General features: G+C 38.5%; 1 protein-coding gene across 3 annotated transcripts in view; it reads left to right on the top strand.

Annotated features, from left to right (window-relative positions):
- The window catches only part of KIAA1958 (KIAA1958 ortholog), a 159,190-nt gene that overhangs the window by 79,510 nt on the left and 57,812 nt on the right, over positions 1–21,868 (top strand). For all 3 annotated transcript variants that reach the window (XM_059141125.1, XM_059141126.1, XM_059141123.1), the window contains exon 2: positions 9,963–11,157. In XM_059141125.1, the coding sequence (XP_058997108.1) occupies positions 9,987–11,157 (1,171 nt within the window). In that variant the 5' untranslated portion in view covers positions 9,963–9,986. The remainder of the gene's footprint in view (positions 1–9,962; positions 11,158–21,868) is intronic.

Raw genomic sequence — 21,868 nt, 5'->3', positions numbered from 1 at the left:
GGCTGCATAGTATTCCATTGTGTATATATACCACATCTTCTTGATCCATTCATCTGTTGATGGACATCTAGGTTCTTTCCATAGTTTGGCTATTGTGGACATTGCTGCTATAAACATTCGGGTGCATGTGTCCCTTTGGATCACTACATTTGTATCTTTAGGGTAAATACCCAATAGTGCAATTGCTGGGTCATAGGGCAGTTCTATTTTCAACATTTTGAGGAACCTCCATGCTGTTTTCCAGAGTGGCTGCACCAGCTTGCATTCCCACCAACAGTGTAGGAGGGTTCCCCTTTCTCCGCATCCTCGCCAGCATCTGTCATTTCCTGACTTGTTGATTTTAGCCATTCTGACTGGTGTGAGGTGATATCTCATTGTGGTTTTGATTTGTATTTCCTTGATGCCGAGTGATATGGAGCACTTTTTCATGTGTCTGTTCGCCATCTGGATGTCTTCTTTGCAGAAATGTCTGTTCATGTCTTCTGCCCATTTCTTGATTGGATTATTTGTTCTTTGGGTGTTGAGTTTGCTAAGTTCTTTATAGATTCTGGACACTAGTGCTTTATCTGATATGTCGTTTGCAAATATCTTCTCCCATTCTGTCAGTTGTTTTTTGATTTTGTTAACTGTTTCCTTTGCTGTGCAAAAGCTTTTGATCTTGATGAAATCCCAGTAGTTCATTTTTTCCCTTGCTTCCCTTGCCTTTTGCGTTGTTCCTAGGAAGATGTTGCTGCGGCAGAGGTCGAAGAGGTTGCTGCCCGTGTTCTCCTCAAGGATTTTGATGGATTCCTTTCGTACATTGAGGTCCTTCATCCATTTTGAGTCTATTTTTGTGTGTGGTGTAAGGAAATGGTCCAATTTCATTTTTCTGCATGTGGCTGTCCAATTTTCCCAGCACCATTTATTGAAAAGGCTGTCTTTTTTCCATTGGACATTCTTTCCTGCTTTGTCGAAGATTAGTTGACCATAGAGTTGAGGGTCTATTTCTGGGCTCTCTATTCTGTTCCATTGATCTATGTGTCTGTTTTTGTGCCAGTACCATGCTGTCTTGATGATGACAGCTTTGTAATAGAGCTTGAAGTCCGGAATTGTGATGCCACCAACGTTGGCTTTCTTTTTCAATATCCCTTTGGCTATTCGAGGTCTTTTCTGGTTCCATATAAATTTTAGAATTATTTGTTCCATTTCTTTGAAAAAGATGGATGGTACTTTGATAGGAATTGCATTAAATGTGTAGATTGCTTTAGGTAGCATAGACATTTTCACAATATTTATTCTTCCAATCCAGGAGCATGGAACATTTTTCCATTTCTTTGTGTCTTCCTCAATTTCTTTCATGAGTACTTTATAGTTTTCTGAGTATAGATTCTGTGTCTCTTTGGTTAGGTTTATTCCTAGGTATCTTATGGTTTTGGATGCAATTGTAAATGGGATTGACTCCTTAATATCTCTTTCTTCTGTCTTGCTGTTGGTGTAGAGAAATGCAACTGATTTCTGTGCATTGATTATATATCCTGACACTTTACTGAATTCCTGTATAAGTTTTAGCAGTTTTGGAGTGGAGTCTTTTGGGTTTTCCACATATAGTATCATATCATCTGCGAAGAGTGATAATTTGACTTCTTCTTTGCCGATTTGGATGCCTTTAATTTCCTTTTGTTGTCTGATTGCTGAGGCTAGGACCTCTAGTACGATGTTGAATAGCAGTGGTGATAATGGACATCCCTGCCGTGTTCCTGACCTTAGCGGAAAAGCTTTCAGTTTTTCTCCATTGAGAATGATATTTGCGGTGGGTTTTTCATAGATGGCTTTGATGATATTGAGGTATGTGCCCTCTATCCCTACACTTTGAAGAGTTTTGATCAGGAAGGGATGTTGTACTTTGTCAAATGCTTTTTCAGCATCTATTGAGAGTATCATATGGTTCTTGTTCTTACTTTTATTGATGTGTTGTATCACATTGACTGATTTGCGGATGTTGAACCAACCTTGTAGCCCTGGAATAAATCCCACTTGGTCGTGGTGAATAATCCTTTTAATGTACTGTTGAATCCTATTGGCTAGTATTTTGTTGAGTATTTTTGCATCTGTGTTCATCAAGGATATCGGTCTATAGCTCTCTTTTTTGGTGGGATCCTTGTCTGGTTTTGGGATCAAGGTGATGCTGGCCTCATAAAATGAGTTTGGAAGTTTTCCTTCCATTTCTATTTTTTGGAACAGTTTCAGGAGAATAGGAATTAGTTCTTCTTTAAATGTTTGGTAGAATTCCCCCGGGAAGCCGTCTGGCCCTGGGCTTTTGTTTGTTTGGAGATTTTTAATGACTGTTTCAATCTCCTTACTGGTTATGGGTCTGTTCAGGCTTTCTATTTCTTCCTGGTTCAGTTGTGGTAGTTTATATGTTTCTAGGAATGCATCCATTTCTTCCAGATTGTCAAATTTATTGCCGTAGAGTTGCTCATAGTATGTTCTTATAATAGTTTGTATTTCTTTGGTGTTAGTTGTGATCTCTCCTCTTTCATTCATGATTTTATTTATTTGGGTCCTTTCTCTTTTCTTTTTGATAAGTCGGGCCAGGGGTTTATCAATTTTATTAATTCTTTCAAAGAACCAGCTCCTAGTTTCGTTGATTTGTTCTATTGTTTTTTTGGTTTCTATTTCATTGATTTCTGCTCTGATCTTTATGATTTCTCTTCTCCTGCTGGGCTTAGGGTTTCTTTCTTGTTCTTTCTCCAGCTCCTTTAGGTGTAGGGTTAGGTTGTGTACCTGAGACCTTTCTTGTTTCTTGAGAAAGGCTTGTACCGCTATATATTTTCCTCTCAGGACTGCCTTTGTTGTGTCCCACAGATTTTGAACCGTTGTATTTTCATTATCATTTGTTTCCATGATTTTTTTCAATTCTTCTTTAATTTCCCGGTTGACCCATTCATTCTTTAGAAGGATACTGTTTAGTCTCCATGTATTTGGGTTCTTTCCAAACTTCCTTTTGTGGTTGAGTTCTAGCTTTAGAGCATTGTGGTCTGAAAATATGCAGGGAATGATCCCAATCTTTTGATACCGGTTGAGTCCTGATTTAGGACCGAGGATGTGATCTATTCTGGAGAATGTTCCATGTGCACTAGAGAAGAATGTGTATTCTGTTGCTTTGGGATGAAATATTCTGAATATATCTGTGATGTCCATCTGGTCCAGTGTGTCGTTTAAGGCCTTTATTTCCTTGCTGATCTTTTGCTTGGATGACCTGTCCATTTCAGTGAGGGGAGTGTTAAAGTCCCCTAATATTATTGTATTATTGTTGATGTGTTTCTTTGATTTTGTTATTAATTGGTTTATATAGTTGGCTGCTCCCACGTTGGGGGCATAGATATTTAAAATTGTTAGATCTTCTTGTTGGACAGACCCTTTGAGTATGATATAGTGTCCTTCCTCATCTCTTATTATAGTCTTTGGCTTAAAATCTAATTGATCTGATATAAGGATTGCCACTCCTGCTTTCTTCTGATGTCCATTAGCATGGTAAATTCTTTTCCACCCCCTCACTTTAAATCTGGAGGTGTCTTCGGGCTTAAAATGTGTTTCTTGGAGGCAACATATAGATGGGTTTTGTTTTTTTATCCATTCTGATACCCTGTGTCTTTTGACAGGGGCATTTAGCCCATTCACATTCAGGGTAACTATTGAGAGATATGAATTTAGTGCCATTGTATTGCCTGTAAGGTGACTGTTACTGTATATGGTCTCTGTTCCTTTCTGATCTACCACTTGTAGGCTCTCTCTTTGCTTAGAGGACCCCTTTCAAGATTTCCTGTAGAGCTGGTTTGGTATTTGCAAATTCTTTCAGTTGTTGTTTGTCCTGGAAGCTTTTAATCTCTCCTTCTATTTTCAATGATAGCCTAGCTGGATATAGTATTCTTGGCTGCATGTTTTTCTCGTTTAGTGCTCTGAAAATATCATGCCAGCTCTTTCTGGCCTGCCAGGTCTCTGTGGATAAGTCAGCTGCCAATCTAATATTTTTACCATTGTATGTTACAGACTTCTTTTCCCGGGCTGCTTTCAGGATTTTCTCTTTGTCATTGAGACTTGTAAATTTTACTATTAGGTGACGGGGTGTGGGCCTATTCTTATTGATTTTGAGGGGCATTCTCTGAACCTCCTGAATTTTGATGCTCGTTCCCTTTGCCATATTGGGGAAATTCTCCCCAATAATTCTCTCCAGTATACCTTCTGCTCCCCTCTCACTTTCTTCTTCTTCTGGAATCCCAATTATTCTAATGTTGTTTCGTCTTATGGTGTCACTTATTTCTCGAATTCTCCCCTCGTGGTCCAGTAGCTGTTTGTCCCTCTTTTGATCAGCTTCTTTATTCTCTGTCATTTGGTCTTCTATATCACTAATTCTTTCTTCTGCCTCATTTATCCTAGCAGTGAGAGCCTCCATTTTTGATTGCACCTCATTAATAGCTTTTTTGATTTCAACTTGGTTAGATTTTAGTTCTTTTATTTCTCCAGAAAGGGATTTTATATCTCTCGAGAGGGTTTCTCTAATATCTTCCATGCCTTTTTCGAGCCCAGCTAGAACCTTGAGAATTGTCATTCTGAACTCTAGATCTGACATATTACCGATGTCTGTATTGATTAGGTCCCTAGCCTTCGGTACTGCCTCTTGTTCTTTTTTTTGTGGTGAATTTTTACGTCTTGTCATTTTGTCCAGATAAGAGTAAATGAAGGGGCAAGTAAAATACTAAAAGGGTGGCAACAACCCCAGGAAAATATGCTTTAGCCAAATTAGAAGAGATCCAAAATCATGAGTGGGGAGAAAGGGGATAAAAAGAGGTTCAAAAAGGAAGAAAGAAAAAAGAAAAAAAAAAAAAAAAAGAAAAGAAAAGAAAAGAATTTTTTTAAAAAAAGAAAACACCTAAGAAAAATGTAAAAAAATATATATATATATTAGATAAACTAGTAAAAAATCGATAAAAAAGAAATAGGTAACAGTTAAAAAAAAAAAATTTTACCCGAAGGCGAGAAAAAAAAAAAAAAAAAAAGGAAAAAGGAAAAAGAAAAAATTAAATTAACTGCAATCTAGAACTTATTTTTAGCAGCTCAGAAATACCTTAATTGTCTTCTTACTGATACAGTTTTGTATTAAATATAGAATGTATTGCAATATATTGATAGCTATTCCTTGTTGGCTTGGACTCAATCCATTTAATTACCCTAAATATCAGCAGATTATGCTCTCATAACTACATTGGTTAACATTGGTTGCCTGGCTGAAATATATTAATAATGATACTGGAAAAATATTTTCATTTTATGATACTCAAGAAAAGTTTAAGAGCCTCTTCATGAGATTGCTAGTGAATTTCAGAATGTAATAAAAGTGACTTATGATTACTATCTATTGATTCTTAAAGGTTGCTGGTTATTACAGAATTAAGTGGATAAGCTTTTAACAAAATTTAAAATTTTATCTATTTTGTCTTATAATTTTTTTTCTGGCTTGTGGTACCTTCAGCAAAGGTACTATTTTACTACTGTATAGTAGCTCTTACCTGAACCGTAAGTTCTTTGGAGTTCCGCATGCTTATATAATTTTGTGTTTTGATTCTGCCACATTTTTACATATTTGAACTGTTACATCTTCATTCAGATATTGTGTCATAATGTATATTATTTTCTTTCTATGAACATATATTTATTTCAGCTCTTTTATTTTCTCATTACTCTGTGACACTTAAAGTGGTGTATTGTTTCAGTATCACATATGCCATTTTCATGATGTCAAATCATGATGGCTGTCATTTGCAAATTATTAATGCAAAAGACAAGTTTTATATTTATATTTGCTAAAAAAGAAACAGCATGAACAGGCTTCCCAACAAATTGAAAGTTGAATCATGTCACTTTAGGTGATTATGGACAATAATGTGAGTATAGATACGAAGGCAGTATTTGGATCTAAGGTGATTATTTAGATGATTCATCATATGCTTATATTAATCATATTTTTACTAGAATAAAAATGAAAACAGTTGGGGCACCTGGGTGGCTCAGTGCGTTAAAGCCTCTGCCTTCAGCTCCGGTCATGATCTCAGGGTCCTGGGATTGAGCCCCACATCGGGCTCTCTGATTAGCAGGGAGTCTGCTTTCCCCTCTCTCTCTCTGCCTACTTGTGATATGTCTGTCAAATAAATAAATAAAATCTTTAAAAAATAAATAAATAAAAGCCAGGGATGGGGGCACCTGGGTGGTTCAGTTGTTAAGCATCTGCCTTTGGCTCAGGTCATGATCTCAGGGTCCTGGGATTGAGCCCCGCATTGGGCTGCTTGTTCAGCGGAAAGCCTGCTTCTCCCTCTCTTGCTGTGTCTTTCTCTGTCAAATAAGTAAATAAATAAAATCTTTGAACAATAAAAATAAATAAAAACTAGAGATGAATATTATTTTTTGTATATCAGTAATTGAGTTCAGTGGCTTAAGCAAGATCAGGACCTTATATTTCATTATGTAACAAAGAATCCTAGATAGTTCAGAGTTGATGTAGTGGCTGTATGATGTCAACAGGGATCCAAGCTCCTTCTGGGTGTTCTCTCCCATCCTTAAGTTCTTACTTCATGTTCCCACTGTGGCCTCAGGAGCTCCAGCCATCATGTCCTTATTCCAGGCAGAAAGAAAGGGAAGGACAAAGGGAAAAAGGCAAAAAGGCCAAAATCAGACATGTCGCTCAGTGACTTTTATTTATATGTTATTGGCTGGAACTGTGTCATATGACAATTCCTATTTGAAAGGAAGCTGGGAACTGTGTTTTAGGTGATCATATTGCTGCCCCAATAAACTAGGACTCTCTGTAAGGAAAAAGAATGGATACTGGGTAGGCAGATGGTCTCTGCCATACCAATTTTAAGAAAGCTTAAAAAACAAACATCAAAAACCTCAGTTTTTTTTTTTTTTAACCAAGCTTTTAATTTTAATTCCGATATAGTTAGCATACAGTATATTTGGTTCAGAGGTACAGTGTAATGATTCAGCAGTTCTGTACATTACTCAGTGCTCATTGGGATAAGTGTTCCAGTCTTTCTCTTTTATCTGCATTTTTACTTTAAAGTTATATAAAAGGAATATAAATAAAATAAGTCCCTAACTTCCTAAAGTATGAAGGGAACATACAGATCATATAGTCCTGACATTTTAGCTTAGAGGTAATTAGTGACTTGTCTTAGGCTACAGACATCGGTTCCAGGCTGGAACTGAAGTTCCTAACTCTTACACCAGTCACTGGTCTTCCCATTTACTGGGCCACTTCATAAAATCTGGTAGCTCACTTACTACTCTCCTGTGTACAAGACAGCTGTGGTTTGGGACTACTGGGGAGAAGTATTCTCTGTTCGCTTTAGTGATTACAATAAAAGCGATAGGAGGAAATTTCATGTTCTTATATGAGGGTGTTGTTTATTTTGTTAGTGTTGATGGCACCGCCAGTATTTATATGTTTATTAATTAGTTCTTTTTTTATTCATCGTTTTTGTGTTTTGTTTTTTAAAGATTTTATTTATTTATTTGACAGACAGAGATCACAAGTAGGCAAAGAGACAGGCTCCCTGCTGAGCAAAGAGCCCGATGATGCAGGGCTCAATCCCAGGACCTTGGGATCATGACCTGAGCCGAAGGCAGAGGCTTAACCCACTGAGCCACCCAGGCACCCCTATTAATTCATTCTTTATTTATTCATCATTAACAATGGCTTATAAGGTCATAAGAGCAGGGCCATATCATGTTAATATCTCTGTCCCCAACTAGGACCTAATTGAAGAATGAAAAATTATAGCCCCTTATACTAAAAGCTTAAAAATAAATAAAAAGTTTAAAAAATAATGGTTCCTGTCCTCAGGGAATTCTCAGTGAAGTTTGAGACAGACACGAATGGCACTGATAATAGTACAGAGATAAGAGATGATAGAAATACAAGTGAAGAGTGAAGAAGTAAATAAATATCTGAGACTGAAAGGAGGTCTATAAAGACTTCAAGAGGAGGTGGTCCCAAGTTCAGTTTTGAAAAGTTTTCCAGATGAAGAAAGAAGAGGGCTGCATATCACACCAAAGAAGACGTTTTTTATTTGTTTGTTTGTTTTTAAGGATTTTGCTTATTTTTGCTTATTTGCTTATTTGATAGACAGAGCCAGAGAACATAAGCAGAGGGAATGGCATAAGGACAGGGAGAAGCAGACTGTACACTGAGCCAGGAGCCCAATGCAGGGCTTGATCCTAGGACCCTGGGATCATGTCCTGAGCCAAAGGCAGATGTTTAACCATCTGAGCCACCCCGACCCCAACCCGCCCCCTTGCCCCAGAGAACGAGTTTTTAGAGGACCAGTGGGCATGAGAAACTGTTTAGAGAAGAGGAGACTGTGAGAAATATGGGAAAAGCCCATAGTAGTAGGAAATGAGGCTTGAGGGGTTGACTGTAGCCATGACCATGTCACAGAGGCCTCATAACATGTGAAAGGTTTTGAATTTACCTATTGATGGGGCACCGTGGAGGTTCAGATGTGTCCTTTTGTATGGCCACCTGACAATTACAGTTAGACCTTGGCACCTTAGTGTGGAGCCCACCTACAGTGAGGCACCACTTTTCACTCACAGCTACAGATGAACAGGACAGACTAACCCATACATCAAGATCCTTGTTCCTCCCCTGCTCAGTTTTCCCCAGGATCTCCCCTTTATCAAAAACACACTTGACCATTCTGATCATATGCAGACTCCTCATGTCCCAGTTTACTTTTCTTGCCCATCATGTTTTCCTCACTGTTACCCAGCCAAGGACCCATAACAAGTGATTCTTTTTGACCTCCGATCAATAAAGAATGGCTTACTCCTGTTTGGTAGATGATTATCCTTACGTGCCCAGGAGGCTTAAATGGTGGAACAAACCAGACACATCTTTTTTCTTTCAAATGGTGAAATGAAAGGCAGTATTTCAGGAATTTCAGACAGCAAGGAGACAGATAGCCAGCTCCTAAGATTTGGTTATAGTCCTGGCACCTGACCTGGCCCACTCATCCTTGCTTCTGGTCTGCAAACTGCCTTTGCCCCTGACCCCAGGAGGCACACCCTAGTGGCTTTCCTCCTGGTCAAGTCTCCCTTCCCTGCTAAAGACTTTCTTTCTGCAGCTCTTAATTCTCTCCTTAGACTCTGAGTTACGTTATTTGTTTTCCACTGCCCAGCAGAGGATTGACTTCCTTTCTGTGACTCATCCTAGAATGGACCTAAACCTTTGTTGGTTCTACCTTTAGTAATGAAGTTTCTGATGGCAGAGGGTGAAGTCGGAAGTGCATACTCTTGGTTAATACAGATAAGGCACACATTTTATTATTATTATTTTTTAAGATTTTTATTTATTTATTTGACACCAGAAATCACAAGTAGACAGAGAGGCAGGCAGAGAGGGAGAGGAGGAAGCAGGCTCCCTGGTAAGCAGAGAGCCTGATGCGGGGCTCAATCCCAGGACCCTGGGATCATGACCTGAGCTGAAGGCAGAGGCTTTCACCCACTGAGCCACCCAGGCACCCCCACACATTTTATTATTAAGGAATTGAATAAACCTCTCTTTGTGACTTTGGAAGTAAAATATACCATGAAAAGGCTCACCTCTTTTTTTTTTTTTTTTAAGATTATTTATTTATTTGATAGAGATCACAAGTAGGCAGAGAGGCAGGCAGAGAGGAAGGGAAGCAGGCTCCCCACTGAGCAGAGAGCCCAATGTGGGGCTCCATCCCAGGACCTGGGACCATGACCTGAGCCGAAGGCAGAGTCTTCAACCCACTGAGCCACCCAGGTACCCCAACTAGATACAGTTTTAAAGTACATTTCTTTTTTATGCCACATGATCATAGTTCAAGGAAATTGAAGTAAAAGAGATACGGGAATATCTTGGGTAATAATGGCTTCTTATTTTGATTATTTCCCTTTAGGAAGGACACTGCTGATCCTGTAACATGGAGGATTGCCTTCATACTTCATCTGAGAATCTGTCCAAATTGGTCAGCTGGGCCCACAGCCATGGGACCATTTGCAGCCTCATTCCAAACCTGAAACACTTGCTTTCGGAAGGTTCCCATGGGAACCTCACAGCAATGTGGGGCTGTAGTGCTGGCCATGCTTATCACTGGCCGCTGACAGCTACTTGCAGAGCTGGGTCCCAAGAAAGGGTCTGTTTCCAGGATAACAGAAGTTTTAACTCTGATAGTCCCAGTATAATTGGAGTACCCTCTGAGACACAAACTAGCCCTGTTGAAAGGTACCCTGGGAGACCTGTGAAAGCGAAGCTAGACTGTAATCGGACCAGAGACTCTTGTGACTTCTCTTATTGCAGTGAACCCTCTGAACTGGATGAAGCTGTAGAAGAATATGAAGATGAAAACACCCTGTTTGACATGGTTTGTGAGTCTTCTGTTACAGACGAGGATAGTGACTTTGAACCCCAAACCCAAAGGCCTCAAAGCATTGCTCGAAAAAGGCCTGGAATAGTCCCATCTTCTCTCCATTCCAGCTCTCAAGCTCAGATGGTTGATGAATGCAGCAATGATGTCATCATTAAGAAAATCAAACAAGAGATTCCTGAAGATTATTACATTGTGGCGAATGCAGAGCTGACTGGAGGGGTAGATGGACCAGCCCTTTCATTGACACAGATGGCAAAACCCAAGCCTCAGACTCATGCTGGTCCCTCCTGCATAGGGTCTGCTAAGCTGATTCCCCATGTGACATCTGCCATTGGCACAGAGCTAGACCCACATGGTGTGTCTGCATCCCCCTCTGTCATGTCCAGACCAATTGTCCAGAAGACTGCCAGGGTATCTCTGGCTTCACCAAACAGAGGACCCCCTGGTGCCCATGGTACCAGCCAGCAGGTGGCCATGCAGATGCCTGTGAGCACATCCCATCCTAACAAACAGATCAGCATCCCTTTGTCTGCACTGCAGCTGCCTGGACAGGATGACCAAGTTCCTTCTGAAGAGTTCCTGCCCCATCTGCCCAGCCAGGTTTCTTCCTGTGAGGTAGCTCTTTCTCCCTCAGTTAACACAGAGCCAGAAGTGAGTTCCAGTCAGCAGCAGCCCCCAGTCGCTCCAACCATAACCACTGAGGCCACAGCACAGTGCATACCAGGTATGGCACATGAGGTGACAGAGTCCCTCATCCACGCACATCAGAGAATTCTGCGCCGTCAGCACTTACAAAACCATTGGCTCAGTTTGCTAGGAATCAGGCCTTTATTATTCTCAGAAACATAGAAATAATTAAATATATTCTATCCAGGTAATATTCTGAAGGAAATTCATCTGAGTTAAGGCCATCCGTCCAGTCAGTGTACTCTCAGGGCTGAGAGGACAGCTGTAGGATTGTGCTGTTAATATTGCATGGCTAGATTTAAGGTTTGTATCTGATGTTAAGCTGAATAATTTTTATTTTTATTATTTTTTTAGAAGATTTTATTCATTTTAGGGAGAGAGCAAGTTAGTAGGGGTGGGGAGCAGAGGGAGAGGGGAGACTCTTAACTCACTGAGCCACCCAGGTGCTGCAAGCTGAATAATTTTTGGTGTATTAATGTTATCTTTGAAAAGAATTTTTATGCTCTCCTATCGGTATCAAGATATTTGGTTGCTGTTGGAAGCCAAAATGACATGATGTTGGGTGTGTAATAACAATAGAACTGGTGCTTTTCCATTATTATTTATTTGTCTGAACCAACTTGGCCTTCCTGTTTATCTAGTTGGTGTGGCAGTTTAGAACAAGTATTTTAAAAGCAACAAATAATTCTAAAAGAAGTATTTTATTTTTTATCTCAAAATTTATTTATTTTTTATTTTTTTATTTTTTAAAGGTTTTATTTATTTATTTTACAGAGATCACAAGTAGTCAGAGAGGCAGGCGGCTGGGGGGAAGCAGGCTCCCTGCTGAGCAGAGAGCCCGATGCGGGGCTCGATCCCAGGATCCTGAGATCATGACCCAAGCAGAAGACAGAGGCCTTAACCCACTGAGCCACCCAGGCTCCCCTTATCTCAAACTTTAAAAGAGTCTGATAACTTACTTTCCTGGAGTACATGGGCCTAATTGGAATGGACTGAGAGGAGAGGGAAATAATTGTATGAGGCCTCTATCTAATTTTGACATTCTAATGTTCTCTGATTCTAAGATGTAGTATTTATTTAATCTGGGCTATTATTATATAACAAGGGTTTGGGTATCATGCATTTAGCTTCATTATTCAAATCTAATAAGCCAGAAGTAAACATGGACAAAGATGAACAGATATACAGAACGGAGTATATAGAAAGCAGAAATTTGTGGCACGTTTTGGTTTTTTTCATTTTAATGCCTCTCAAGGAAGTCATGTATTTTGGAAAAAGTTTCCTAGAAGCCTGCAGTACCTGTGCCTTTACCCAATTTATGATTTTGTTGACACAGTCATGGTATTATTAATAAGCTATAGAAGGAAAATATTCATATCCTCATTCAAAATAATGCTTTTCAGCTTATTCATTTTTCTTTCTTTTTAAAATAATAGCTTCATTGAGATTTAACTCACATACCATAAGATATACTCTTTAAAAATACACAGTTCAGTGGTTTTGGTATATTTACAGAGTTGTGCAACCGTCACCACTATCTAATTCAAAGCTCTGTTACCACCCCAAAAAGAAACCCATACCCATCAGCAGTCCCTCTTTTCTTCCTCCCAGACCATCAACCACTGATCTATTTTATGTTTCTATAGATTAGCCCATCCTGCACATTTCATATATGTGGAATCATAGCATGTGACTACCTTCTTGCACCTAGCATATTTTTTTCTTACATTGTAGCAATGTATCAGGGTTTCTTTTTATTTCCAAATAATATTTCACTATATGGATATATCATAGTTTGTTTTTCCTTTCGTAACTTGATGGACATTGAAGTTGTTTCTATTTTTTTGCTGTCCTGTGTAATGCTGCTAATAACACTCCTATACAATTGGACATATAACTTCATTTTACTTGGGCAACTACCTAGAAGTGGAATTGATGGGTGTATGATAACTCTAACTTTTTGAGGTACTGCCAGACTTTTCCAAAGTAGCTCCACTATTTTACCATCACCAGCAGTGTAAAAAAGTTTTCTGTTTCTTAACATGCTGACCAATATTTGTTGTTTTCTATTTAACAAAATGATATTTATCCTGGGTGCATGAAGTAGTATCTCATTGTGTTTTGTTTTTTGTTTTTTAACCCCACCCCCCTTCTCCCATCTCATTGTATTTTTTTTTTAAAGATTTTATTTATTTATTTGACAGACAGAGATCACAAGTAGGCAGAGAGGCAGGCAGAGAGAGAGAGAGAGGGAAGCAGGCTTCCTGTGGAGCAGGGAGCCCGATGCGGGGCTCGATCCCAGGACCCTGAGATCATGACCCGAGCCGAAGGCAGCAGCCCAAACCACTGAGCCACCCAGGCGCCCCTCATTGTATTTTTGATTTCCACTTCCTTAGTGATTAATGGTGTTGAACTTTTTAACAGTATAGTCTTTGGCTAATCCTAGCATAATTTAGACACATTTTCATTAGGCTCGTCAAGGTCTTTGTACTAGATAGGAAATCTGACTCTTAATACATATAGAATAAAGTAGTGGTACCTTTTCACTTAAATAGATAGTTGTATCTAGTTTATTTGTGTCTCCCCCACCATTTAAAAAAAAATAAAATAAAATAGAAGACTTAGCCTGACAGTTTTCTATATTCTCATTTATTTTATATTAGAGGGTAGAATTCAGAATTGTATTTTGCAAAGTGGTCCAGTATACCAAAACAGTTAGTAAGGCTGTTGTATCACACATCCTTCCATGAATTTACCTCAGTATCCTTTTTTTTTTTTTAAAAGCTTTTTTATTTATTAATTTGACAGAGAGAAATCACAAGTAGACGGAGAGGCAGCCAGAGAGAGAGAGAGAGAGGGAAGCAGGCTCCCTGCTGAGCAGAGAGCCTGATGCGGGACTCGATCCCAGGACCCTGAGATCATGACCTGAGCTGAAGGCAGCGGCTTAACCCACTGAGCCACCCAGGCGCCCCTTACCTCAGTATCCTTCTACTAACTTACTGCAGCTTAGTAATAATGCTGCATTACCCCTTCCACTAACTTACCCCAGATTTCCCTGCATCTGCCTAGTGGACAATGAATGAAACATCAAGACTCTTTACTAAACAAAATATGAATATCTTATTATATAATTGTTATGGAAAAGAAATTCAGCCTATTTGAAAAATATTTTAAACTTTATTTTTTGTATAGATTACATTCTCTTAGGTTTTATTTCTTAATAAAATTACACTCTTTTTTTTTTTGAAATTGCACTTTTTATGATAGCTATAAAAAGCAGGTATGGCCAAGTACAGCATATAGTTAATACAATCATAAACTGTGATTTAGCTGTACTCTTGCAAAGAGAATTGGTCTGGCTTGGAGTTGGAACTTCTAAGGAAAAACAGTATGAAGAACTGATGAGAAGGTCCTAAGGAATCATCCTAATGTTTTGATCCATTGTTCTTTGGAAGGATATTTATTATATTGCTAAAATATTTTTAGCGTTAAAGAAATACTAATTTAGGGGTGCCTGGGTGGCTCAGTCATTAAACATCTGCCTTTGGCTCAGGTCATGATCCCAGCATCCTGGGATCCAGCCCCACATCAGGCTCTCTGCTCAGCAGGAAGCCTGCTTCTCCCTTTCCCTATTACCTTGCTCGTGTTCCCTCTCTCACTCTCTCTCTCTCTGAAAATATAATCTTTAAAAAAAAAAACTACTATTTTACTAGAAACATCACTGGAACAAATAAAACTCTGATTGACATTTTTCTTTCATGGGAGTTAGATAAAGTTAACTTACAAATTTACCTTTTTTCTATAGAGCCCAAATTAGACTCTCTGCTCTTAATAGTTTTGTTTTGTATGTTTACTATTGTAGATAGTCTTCATTCTAAACATAGATTTGATTTTTAAATTTAGAATTACAGCACATCCAAATGTATGTGAATGAATATGTACAGATGGTCCTTACTCAGTTAATATAGGAAGTATACTTGGGACTAAGCCAAGAAGAAACCTTTTGAAAGAACTAACTGAAAGCAAAATCAGGTGCTCTTCTTAAAACGGATGTTGTGTAAGCTGGGTCCTTATCAAATCGTTGTAGAAATACTGCATATCTTTGAATAGAATTTTTTTTTAAATAAATACTCTGACAAATGACTGTTGAGTAAACCAGAAACAAAGAGAAATTTTTTCATTTTGTTTAGTTTTTACTGATGCCGTTTAAATTCTGTTCTCCTAGTGGAAAGTCATCCTTATTTATGTTCAAAACTAAACTCACAAAATGATAAAATGTTAATCAAGGTATGAATAAAATTATTAATTTTCATGTCAGCTCTGTTATGCTTTTCATCCCAAATCTTAGCCAGTAGTAATGAGTAAAGAGGACATATTATTAGAAGAATAACTGACTATTTCCCCAGTGGCTTAGATTCCATTACATTTTGAGGTTATTAAATGTAAATTTAGGGCATTTGTCATAAATTTAAATTTCTATTGCATTCTGAGTTGGGTTTTTATGTGTATATTTTTTTAAACATACACACATACACGTGACTTCCTTTATGATTTTGTGCAAGGACCCCTTTTATTAATCAGCTTTTCTCCAGAATTTTTATAGTAGCAAGCAATCAACTTTTGCTTATTAGATTTGAAATATATATGTTTTTCTTTTGAAAATACACATCTTTGAAAGATTAAAAAATACACATCTTTAGTTCTAATAAATTATATGTATTCATTATATATTAGAAATATTAACTCCTAGTTTATTTTGTATATTGGAAATAACATTTCTCTCTTTAGCATTAAAGTAATTTTGATGTAATTAATTTTGTTGATGGCATATTTTTGAGATGAATTTTCTTAATTTTTATGAATGTTATTCCTTTCAGCCTCTATTTAGCTATCATCTTTTCCACATTTGGTTATTTTGCCAAGGAAGTCCTTTCCTTCCCTTGAATCTGATAACTATTTACCTAGGTTTTACTCTGGTTCTTTTTTGGTTTTCCACCTGCTGCAGCTGCCCCCACACCCCAGGGTCTCCTTTCTTTTCTTACATTTAACTCTGAAGTCAGAATAGATTTTGGATTGGATCCTCACTTCATTATTTTTGCAGTAGCCAAATGTTCCAGCTTCATTTATTGAATAATTCCCATTTATGCATAACATTTATGTGTAACATTTTTATTTATATTTGGGTCCATTTATAGATTTTCTTTTTTTTTTTTAATTTTTAAATTTTTAAATTTATTTATTTGCCAGAGAGAGAGAGAGGGCGAACACAGGCAGGTAGGGCAGCGGGCAGAGGCAGAGAGAGAAGCAGGCTCCCTGCTGAGCAAGGAGCCCAATACAGGACTTGATCCCAGGACCCCCTGAGCCGAAGGCAGCAGCTCAACGAACTGAGCCACCCAGGCATCCACCATTTATAGATTTTCAAGTCTGTTGTTATTGATCTTCTTTTCTTCTAATTTTTTATTATTGGATTATGTCTTTTAAAAAGATTTTATTATTTTTTTGAAGTAATCACACCTAATATCAGGTGAGAACTCGATCACCCGGTGATCAAGAGTGGCATGCTCCACTGACTGAGCCAGCCTGCACCCCACTATTGGATTATATCTTACACAAAACAAAATGCATTTATAGAAAAGGAAGAGTATAATTTATTTAATAGAGTACTTTTTGAAACCTCATGTAAAATTGAATTTAGTAAGCTTTTAAAAATTGATTAAGTCTTATATTCTAGTTGATTGGTATATGTTGTCATGCATAAACAATGGTTTCTCTTGTCAAAAACAGAAAATCTGAGTTAAAATAACTTTAAAAAGAATAAATTGCTTTATATCCAAGGACATATCTTGAAACAAGTTTTTAGCCAAATGTTAAACGATGTCTGGTTTCTTTCTTGCCATTTCTCACCTTAGGTTCCTTGGTATTAGCTCTCCCTATAGGTGTTTCATTTCTGTATGGTCCCCAAGGTGGTTGCCAAGTGCTGCTAGGATTCATGTCTAGCAGTAGACAGAACCTGTGTCACAACATTCCCATTAACCCTTGAATCAGTCTCTGGGGCATTAGACCCCCGCCTGGAAATGGTATTGAGACCAGTTTACATAAATCACATAACTAGGGGTGGAGGTTAGATGGGGGTGTTCTTCTAAGGACGTTCTAGGTTGTTATCTTGAAAGGAACAGCAAACCAGAATTATCTACACTACTTGTATATATTTTTATTTTTGTTTTGGGCACTTAGGTTTTTTGTTTTTTGTGTTGTTGTTGTTGTTTTTTAATGTGGGCAGATGAGAGATGTTTATATATGTCATTCAAGGACAGCATATACTAGAACAGTGTTCTAATAATGGGTAGAAACATGAATATATGCTTGTTTATATATATGCATGCATATGTATGGTATACATATGCATTATATTTTACACATTTCCTTATTCCACAAGAAATATATGCCTCTTCTTGCCAAGGTAGAATAAGACTGAATTTGTTTTTTTTAAAGATTTTACTGATTTTTTTATTTGAGAGAGAGAGAGAGTGCATGTAGGAGTCGGAGGAGGAGCAGAGGGGGAGGGGGAAAGAATCTTAAGCAGTCTTTATGCGAGGCTCAGTTCCACAACCCCAAGATCATGACCCCAAGATCATGACCTGAGCCAGAAACAAGAATCAAATGCCCAACTGACTGAGCCACCCGGATGTCCTTATTAAATTTGTTTTTGCAGCTGTACCCTTTCCTGTACCTTCCTGCAAGATGACCTGAGATGTAAATTCTGGCAAATAAAGGCAAAGTAAAAATTCAGGCTCAGTTTATACCATCATTTCCTTCCTTATCAATTGGGTGCTTATATTAGGATTGATATGTCAGGCTGTGCTGGGCATTGAGATAGTAGAGACTGGGCACTCAGAGTTTGAAATCAGACATGCCTGGGTTGATTCCCAGCCCTACCTCCTGCTAGCCTTGTAAACTTAGCTAAGTCATTTCATTTTCCTGAGACTGTTTTCTCATTTGTAAAGTAAAGAAAGAAAAATGTTCAACCTCACTGGTAATCAAAGGAACACAAGACAACAATGAGATACCTTCAGAAAGGCAAAAAGTATTAATTTTAACTATCTCAAGTGTTGTTGAAAGTATGGGGAAAGGGGGACATGCTTGCGGGAATATAAATTAGTACAACCATTTTGGAGAGCAATTTGCAATATTTAATAAAATTAAAGTTATTCATATCATCCAACCTAGGAATTTGGTTTCTAGGCATTTGCCCTAGAGAAACATCCATAAATATATACATGGGTGGGGGAGGGATGTATAGTAGTGTACACTACAACTTTGTGATGACAAGTTTAAAAAAATTGACAAGATGCCTGGGTGGCTCAGTCGGTTAAGGGGCTGCCTTCGACTCAGGTCATGATCCCGAGGTCCTTGGATCAAATCCCACATTGGACTCCTTAATTAGTGGAGAGACTGCTTCTCCCTCTGCCTGCTCTTCCCCCTGTTTGTGCTCTCTCTCTGACAAATAAATTAAATCTCTAAAAAACAAAACAAAACGAAACAAAACATTGACAACCTCAGTATCTCTCAATAGAGAAATAAATTCATACATTTTTCAGTGGAATATATGCATCAGCCAGATCTGCATTTATTAATGTAGATAAATCTTGGAAACACAATTGCAGAAGATAGAGTCCATGTCTTAAAAAAGAAACAAATATTAACAGTATATTGTTACACATGCATGTGCACATGCACACACACACACACACCCATGTGTAATTAATTATGAAACATGGAAGGACGTACCACAAATGATAGTGGTTGCCTTTGGGGAGGAAGTGGGATGGGAATGGGTGCACAGGAAATTTGAACCGTATCTGTAACATTTTCTTTCCAAAAGATGTAAAAAAAAATAATAATAACAAAATAATAGCATGTATTAAATCTGAATGACAAGAATATGATTTGTGTTACATAAGAGACAACGTAAGTGCACTGCTTAATTATGGAAATCCGGACACACAACTGCCTGGATTCATATCCCACCTCTACCAGTTATTTTTTGGATGACTTTGGCAAATTACTTTACTTCCCTGTGGCTTTACCTTTTCATCTGTAAAGTGAAGAAAATAACGTATTTATTCTGTAAGGTTGATTATAAGGATTATTTTAATCCATACTAAGCCCTCCGAGTCATGGTAAACATACTTCAGTATTATTCTGTATTCTCTTTTGTATATTTAAAACATGACTACTTTTTAAATATAGATTATGGGGATGCCTGGGTAGCTCAGTCAGTTAAGCGTTTGACTTCTGTTCAGGTCATGATCCCAGAGTCCTGGCATCAAGCCCTGCCTCGGGCTCTTCACTCACCTGTCACTCTGCCCCTCACCTCTGCTTGTATTCATGTGCGTTTTCCTTCTCTCTGTGTCTCTCTCTCTTTCAAATAAAGAAATAAAATCTTTAAAATATATATATAAATTATGAAACAAAAATTGTGGAGTATTTATGAGATGAGGATAGTATGACATTATTGCTATTACTGAACATCTAGAAGGGTTTTTTTTTGTAAGAAGGCAAACTTGACTAACATTGTCTTCTAGTGTACTTGTTTATAGACAAAGAATTTGGGGATTATTCTTATAAATTTCAACACTATGGCTCTCTTCCTTATGATTTTAATGGGATGCTGACATGCAGAATTTTTTCAAGTTCTGGTGGAATAAATAAAAAACAACCAAGCCCCCTCCTCCAAATGTTCTCTATTATCTATTAGCACTTTCTGTTTCCAAAATAACACTACCTGAGTTCCATGAAGAAAAAGGTTGTTTCTGTTATTTTGCTGATGGGAAATGAGGCACAAAGAAACTAGGTGACTGCTTACTTAGAATTCCTTCTTGTTAACTCAGAGGCATTGAGTCACTGCTATGCACCTACCTTTGCTTGTCTTGGGATAGAAATAGCCTAAACCTCCAATTGCTTCCTTGTCCCCTTTTTTCTTTTTCAGGTTGTTCCTATCACTTACCCAAATTTTAGGCTCCTAGAGTACGTCTTAAAGAGATAATTTATTTTCTCTGAGAATCACTTTTAAGGAGGGTCAGTGGGAGAGGGAGAAGCCGGCCTCCTGCCTAGCAGGGAGCCCAATGCAGGGCTTGATCCAGGACCCTGGGATCATGACCCGAGCTGAAGGCAGATGCTTAACGACTGAGTCAGAGAGTGGACAGAGAGCTGGTCAGCAAGGCCTCCAAAGACAAGTCTCAGGCACCAGCACCCACAATAAAGGTCATGGCTATACCGTATTGATTGGGTGATTGGGTTCAATTTCCTTAGCAAAGTTTTGTCATCATCGTCGTCTTCTTCTTCTTTTTGAAAAGGTGAGGGTGGAGCAGTGGGAAGGTTAGGGAGACTGGTTTTCCTCTCCACTTCTCACTGTCACACTCCTTTGCCAGTTGCCCCTAGCCCAGAGCATGTCTGAGTTTCCAGCAGAGTGATTGGCCTCTTAGACTAGACTTGAATGCTCTAGGCCCTCCTGACTCCATATGTGGTCACCTGGGAGCTGTTAAAAATAGGTTTTCTCTTGCACTTTAAAAATACTCTTTGTCTTGGGTGCCTGGGTGGCTTAGTCAGTTACACACCCCACTCTTGATTTCAGCCCAGGTCATGATCTCACAGTCATGGGATTGAGCCCCAAGTAAGGCTCCATGCTCAGTGTAGAGTCTGCTTGAGATTTTCTCCCTCCCTCTGCCCTCCCCGCCTCCTGCATAGGTGCATGCTCTTACTTTCGAAATAAATAAATACAAACTCTTAAAAAAATTGAAATTATGCTTGTCTTTTAAAAAATTCTCTTTGTCTTTTAAAAAATTCTCTTTGTCTTTGACTTTTTTTTTTTTTAAAGATTTTATTTATTTATTTGACAGAGGGAGATCACAAGTAGGCAGAGAGGCAGGCAGAGAGAGAGAGGAGGAAGCAGGCTCCCCGCCGAGCAGAGAGCCCGATGCGGGACTCGATCCCAGGACCCTGAGATCATGACCTGAGCCGAAGGCAGCGGCCCAACCCACTGAGCCACCCAGGCGCCCCAGTCTTTGACTTTTTTTAAAATTAAAAAAGTATATTTTTTAGGTGAGGAGAGGGGTGGAGGAAGAGGGAGAAAGAATCTTATGCAGGCTGCACAAGAGCAGGGCTCCATCTTTTGACCCTCAGATCATGACCTGAGCTGAAATTAAGAGTCAGACACTTAACCCAACCAACTGAGCCAGTCAGGAGCCCCAGACTTGTATTTGACTTTTACTGTTTTGATTATAATATGTCTTGAAGTTCTTTTCGGGTTAATCTTACTTGGAGTTCTTTGAACTTTCCATACCTGGATGTCCATATTTCTCCCAAGAATTGGTAAAATTTCAGCTATTTCTTTAAAAAAGTTTCTGCCCCCTTTCTCTTTTCTTTTCTTTTCTTTTTTTTTTTTTTTAAGATTTTATTTATTCATTTGACAGACAGAGATCACAAGTAGGCAGAGAGGTAGGTAGAGAGAGAGGGGGAAACAGGCTTCCTGCTGAGCAGAGAGCCCGACGTGGGGCTCCATCTCAGGAACCCAAAATAACGACCTGAGCCAAAGGCAGAGGTCCAACTCACTGAGCCACCCAGGCGCCCCTACCCCCTTTCTTTTTTCTTCTGGAACTCCCACGATGCAAATATTCGTTCACTCGATGGTTAGCCCATAATTCATGTAGCTTTCTTTATTTTCTTTTTCATTGCTTTCTTTTTGTTCT

Source organism: Mustela lutreola, chromosome 12, assembly GCF_030435805.1.
Source record: "Mustela lutreola isolate mMusLut2 chromosome 12, mMusLut2.pri, whole genome shotgun sequence".
In the NCBI taxonomy this organism is placed as follows: domain Eukaryota; kingdom Metazoa; phylum Chordata; class Mammalia; order Carnivora; family Mustelidae; genus Mustela; species Mustela lutreola.
The sequence above is the reverse complement of the archived record's forward strand: the minus strand, read 5'-3'. Positions and strand labels throughout refer to the sequence as shown.